The following is a 5,822-nucleotide window of genomic DNA, read 5'->3' on the forward strand; positions in this document are numbered from 1 at the left end:
GGTCCTGACCCTGTATACATCAAGACTCTCAGCAGAGAGCTGGATGACACTCGACAGAAGAGAGAGAAAGAAAAGAAGTGGATGTGAACCGGAGGAGGGGGAGGGGAGGGACGCCTGTTGCCTGGGAACCCTGTCGAGTGTGTTTTGGCAGCGTGGGCACAATGCATTGATCTTATGATAATACTGTGTGAGACACAGTGGGGTGGTCAATCTCAGGAGAAATAAGTGGGATGACACTTTTTTTTTTTTCAGCTATTTTAAAGGACAATTCCAGCCTGATTTACATTTGTGTTCTTTTAAATATCTGTTTTCATTAGTTCAATTTTAATTCAGATTCAAATTCAGTTTTTGCATCAGAAACATTCAAGTCCTCGGCGAAATGAACACAACAAAAGTGTAGTTTGGGGAAATATGAACCTCAGACTCAAAAGACAACATTTTTTTTTTTTTTTAACCTAGAAGACATTTTTTTGGTCCTTTTTTGGAGGTTAAGTATTCATTACATTTGCAATGTATATTTGAAAATATGCAGTTACCATTAATATTTGTTTTAACTTCTTAAAGGGGTGATAGAATGATTATATAGGGTGTTTCACACTGTTCCTCAAGGCCGGGACACACAGGGCCGAAAATCAGCCGTTGGACAGTCTGGCGAGGTCAGTGACTCGAGTCTGTTCGGTGTGTCCCGTGCCGTCGTCAGTCTGGGGGGCTGTCGGCGTTCATTTTGGCCGACCTGACATGTTCAGTGACTAGAGTCTCTTAAAATCTGACAAATCTTTTAAACTGACCTTTGTCGATCTGAAATGAAGACAGATTCAGCAACTGCACGGCCTATTTCTCCCTTAATGTTTTCAGAAACACGTTTCAGTGAACTATTTTAGTACAATATGAGATCGTATTCTGAACGAGCCGCCATGACAGTCTGGCTTTCAATTTCCGGAGAAAACAAACCCATGTGACGCGTTCGTCCAATCAGCTGCCGGTTTTAATTTTTTGGGCAACAATACAGATTAGCGCCGCCTGCTGTTATGGAGGCGTATTACATCTCGTCTCTTTGGTGTGTTCTGTGGCACTTTTTGGACCAACACGGGGAGACTGATCATTTCGACTGGCTTTTCTGTCGGCCGTCTGGCTGGTGTGTCCTGGCTATTATGGTCTCCTAATGGGGTATGTAACGTTGATTGGGCTGAAAATGGCCCGGTTGCTGTTTTATGGGCCCTTATGCATCCCTGTGTTTTGGCCCTATTTGGAATGAGAGTTTTTCTTCCAAATATGGTACGCTCATGATTATTTAGATGAGCTACAGCTACCCTAAGATCTTACAAAGCTAACGCTTGTGTCCGATTTCAATTTAATGCATTTTTGTGAATTTGAGGGGTTTCGTTAGCTGCTAGTGTCCCTTCAATCCTATGTGTAAAGATCGCGGCTAGCTAGCTAGCTACATTTTCGGCTTAACTATAATATATTTACATTTTTAATTTCGTCACGGCACTTATATTACAGCTACCCTAAGGTCTTACAAAGTTAACACTTGTGTCCGATTTCAATTTAATGCATTTTTGTGAATTTCAGAGGTCTCGTTAGGAGGAGGCTAGCTAGCTTTCATTGATGGAGCTCCATCCGGCCATTTAGCAGGAAGAGGGGAGGGAGAGCTGCAGGCCCTGGAGCTCCGTCAGGGCCTCGGCATTTGGTAGTACAGTAACCCAGAAACGGTGACTTGGCGCGGGTATGGAGCGCCGCGGGCTGCCTGCCGTGACAGAGATCCATCTAGCTCACAGCGGGCCGAGGTCTGTGAAGGAAGACCTGCCGGGCGGCGAGGCAGCAACGGCCGCTGTCACGTTAGCCTGCTGAGCTCCTGCTGAACTCCAACACAGTCGGACTAAATTTGCAATTAGCCATCAATCTTTGTGAAACGGCCCATATTTGACCTCTACGTACAGTTGATTTCTTGCATAAAAAAGTCTCAATTTCTGAGATCTGCGCGACCTAGATTCACAAGACAAACTGGTCCCAGATCAGTCAGTGGCCTATGTACATTTTTACCATGTTACAAAGATGGAAGGTAGAGCCAAATAAGGAGAGGTTGAGGAGTTGACGTCAACTTTTTACTTTGTTGAGATTCGCCCGTTTTCAGCAGCAGTTTCATACTGTGATTTTCAGAGGAAAGAGGTGTCAGTGTGATTTAGAGGTTCTATGTATGTCCTAGTTACCCTCCAGACTGTCGGTATTCAACGATGACAGGGTAAAATCGATGCATTCTATCACCCCTTAAAGCCCAATTTTTAGGCGTGATTTTGTGTTCTGCCTGTGTCCGTGAGGGCAGCACAAAAAGAACTGTTTCATCAACACGTCAACATGTCCGTAGTCTCGCTTTGCCAGACCTTCCTCCGAGCGAGTCCACACAGCATTCCGGTATACGAGAATAACGTGCTGTGGTTATTGGCATTTCTTTAAACCAATCACAATCGTCGTGCGTAAAAACAACGGCGTAGCCCTGTACTAACCACTTACTGCCGTAGCGCACACTTTCGACAACTACGTTAAAACACTTACTGGAAATGACCATTGACATATATAAAATGGACCAATAGACCCCGTTGCTCTGGACGGAGACCAGTGAAGGCTATTAGAAGCACTTTTCCGGTGATCTCTTGCTTTACTGCGCAGCCTCCAACTGACAGAGACAACGTAAATGTGATGTGAGCAACGTGTCTGAAAGTTGTAAGTCTTCTGGTAGCTGTGCCAAGAGAAATATCAATCATTCCCAATCTTACAGAGACGGAGAGTGTAGGTATATGTAAGGAGATAACATAAGCACAAGCTAATTACTGATCACTAACATGCTAGTTAACATTAGTAATTAAACCTAAGCAGCTCATGTAAGTCGAAACTGCCTGCGAGCTTCTCCTGTACTATACGGTAATTCCTCTACTGTGTGACAGTAAGTCTCGTGGTTATGACACAATCGTTAGCGTATTTTTACAAAAACGTCTGCTACGGAGCCATAACGTGAGGTACAAGGTAATGGAGCCTTTTATACATTGTCGTGTTTCTTTAGAAATAAACAACGGACAAATAGAGTCTTTAAATGCTTCAGATGTGAAGTTATTCGCAGTCAAGTGACGTAAAAAAAAAATGGCGGTCAGTGGAATGCTAACAGGAGGTGATACCTTTGTAGCAACAAAATGGCGCCATCGGAGGTTCGCGTTCAGAAGCGAAGCTTACCCCCTTGGAAATGACGAGTTTTTGAAAACCTTTTAAGCGAGAAATAGGCCGTGCAGTTGCTGAATCTGTCTTCATTTCAGATCAACAAAGGTCAGTTTAAAAGATTTTCGTCCGATTTTGAGAGGCGCCGAGCCGACCGCTCCTCAAGTGGCGTGTGGCGTGCTGCTGCTGCAGGTCACGTCACGTGCAGAAGTGTCAAGTGGGAGAGATAAGGAAGGCTGCCCGGAGTTGGAGGATGCGCCAGCATCGTGGATATAGTCTGGTGTGTGGGAACATTTTAGATTTCATGTTACCTATGATGAAATAAAACGATAGAACTGCCACTGTGTGCAAGCATTGTGCAACATGCATTCAATATGCTAATTTTAGCTATATATCATATGCTGAAGTATATTTCTGGAGTGTTTAAAAGAAAAAATAACAAGAACCGTACAGAACCGAAAACCGTGACCCTAAAACCATGATACGAACCAAACCGTGGGTTTTGTGAACCGTACCACCCCTACTAAGTAAAGTAAATATTCATGGAGACTTATTCCTGCTTCAGTTTTCTTTGGGTTATTTCTTATCAAAGGCTGGAGCGTCTCAGTCACGTGATGAATAGTAAAATTGACCCCCATCCCAGACTGACCCACAGGATTTCTGAAAAAAAAAACACATTTGAGGAACCAGAACCGAAGGATTATCCTTTTTTAATAAATGACCCAAACTATTAATCAGTTATCAAAAATGTTGACTGGTTTTCTGTCCATCACCTCATCAGCATCTGAGCCTTCAAACTGGACTCCCTGATGTGATTTCCATCTTCTCACTGATACCTGTAGCAACACGCCGACACTATTTTTATCATTCAAATCAAACTCCGTCACAGCTTTTCAGTTTGGTTATTTAATAAACAGGAAAATGACGCTGAGGGGCCTGAAACCTACATTGTATGAGTCTGTCTGTGTGTGTCTGTCTGTGTTTCTGTGTGTTCTAATTGCATTATTCTGTCCAAATACAATAAAATGACAATTGACTAGCGAGACGTCACAGCTTGTAGCATCTACCAGCTCTGTAATGGTGGTGTTTGTGTGTGTTTGCTTGGTTGAATATGTATGGGGTTAATAGGCAGTGCTTCATCGCGCGCTGGAGGTGAAGAGTGTGCGTTTGTGTTTCTGTGCATGTGTGTATGTGTGGCCTGTGCTGCTGCCAGTCCACACACCAGGCCTGATGATTCAGCCCGGCTCAATTACGTCCACGAAAGGGCTTCCTTTTGTCTCGGCTTAGAGAGAAAGAGGGGGAAAAAAATAAAGGCATGAGGAGGGAAAAGAGGCAGCAGCCTGTCAGTAGTGATTATACATGACAGGATGCAATTTGTGTGTGTGTGTGTGTGTGTGTGTGTGTGTGTGTGTGTGTGTGTGTGTGTGTGTGTGTGTGTGTGTGTGTGTGTGTGTGTGTGTGTGTGTGTGTGTGTGTGTGTGTGTGTGTGTGTGTGTGTGTGTGTGTGTGTGTGTGTGTGTGTGTGTGTGTGTGTTTTCTGAGTCTAGATTAAAACAGAAGAACAATTCCGTTTTGTCGTTCGGAAATTAACGTGCATTTCATGTCCTCTTCTTTTCTCGTTTTGTTCAGTTGTGGACAGAAAGAGCAAAAGGTCAAACTGGAGACGCAGCAGATCTGAAGAAGAGGAAGAGAGCTGGAGGAGGTGCGGAAAATGACAATGGACAGGTGGAAGCAGATGAAAATAGTTCCAAGAAGAAGAAATCTTTGGATCCCACTTCAAAGCTTTCGGCTTTTGCTTTTAACAAAAACTAAATATTTGTATTTATTTTTTTTGTTCAGATTTATGTGCGACAACTGTCAAATCTGTTTGCTGTGTTGATGAAATACGTTCTCTGTTCTTTGAGGCACTTGATCAAAACATTTTAAAGCTCTTAAAATGCCTTCAGAGTTAGTGATGGATCAGATGGGCGTTCAATTATGGAGCATCCTTTGCTTTGATTTTTCATTTATAACCTTTCTAAAAAAAAAACTTCACTGTATTTTAACAATTGAATAAATGTAAATGTTTGTTAGTTCACATTTCTGTCTTTGATTTCCTTTTTTGTTGCATCAACTTTATTCACAAGCAGTGAAAATGTCAGGAAATCCGATGAAAAGACCAAAACCAACAAAGTCTGTATCTGAATACTTATTGACTTTCCTAGTCTGTGTGTGCTCCAGCTCTTAGCTCCAATCTCATTGGTTCCTATGGAAAATATTACATAAAAATCCTCCTTACTTTTAGTGTCTAGTATGGGTAAAGCTCCAGAAAGCCTGAGGCCGTATTACAGAAAATTCTTAACCTGCAGATCCTGTCTTACTGGTAACAGTAATTGGAGTTATTACTTGATTTAGCAAAGAAGCCATTACAGATTATTTCTAAATCAATGTTCTAACTTAAAAGCATCCTAACTTACAAAAATCTTAAATAAACTCTCCTAACTTTACAATAACCGTCCTAACTTTAACTTTTCCACCACTGGTGAAAGGGATGTAGACTCCGCCCTCTGGAGCCGGCCAGCCAATAGGAGCTCTCCCTGGATTACCCTGCTGTTATAAAGCCTGGGGATGCCAAG

At 42.7% G+C, this 5,822-nt stretch overlaps 1 protein-coding gene across 3 annotated transcripts in view; it reads left to right on the forward strand.

The window, feature by feature from the left end:
- wdhd1 (WD repeat and HMG-box DNA binding protein 1) overlaps window positions 1-5,286 on the forward strand; it is a 28,902-nt gene extending 23,616 nt beyond the window's left edge. For all 3 annotated transcript variants that reach the window (XM_039796017.1, XM_039796019.1, XM_039796018.1), the window contains exon 26: window positions 4,837-5,286. In XM_039796017.1, coding sequence (XP_039651951.1) covers window positions 4,837-5,019 — 183 coding nt within the window. In that variant the 3' untranslated portion in view covers window positions 5,020-5,286. The remainder of the gene's footprint in view (window positions 1-4,836) is intronic.
- Window positions 5,287-5,822: the final 536 nt, after the last annotated feature.

Source organism: Perca fluviatilis, chromosome 3 (genome assembly GCF_010015445.1).
Source record: "Perca fluviatilis chromosome 3, GENO_Pfluv_1.0, whole genome shotgun sequence".
Lineage (NCBI taxonomy): Eukaryota > Metazoa > Chordata > Actinopteri > Perciformes > Percidae > Perca > Perca fluviatilis.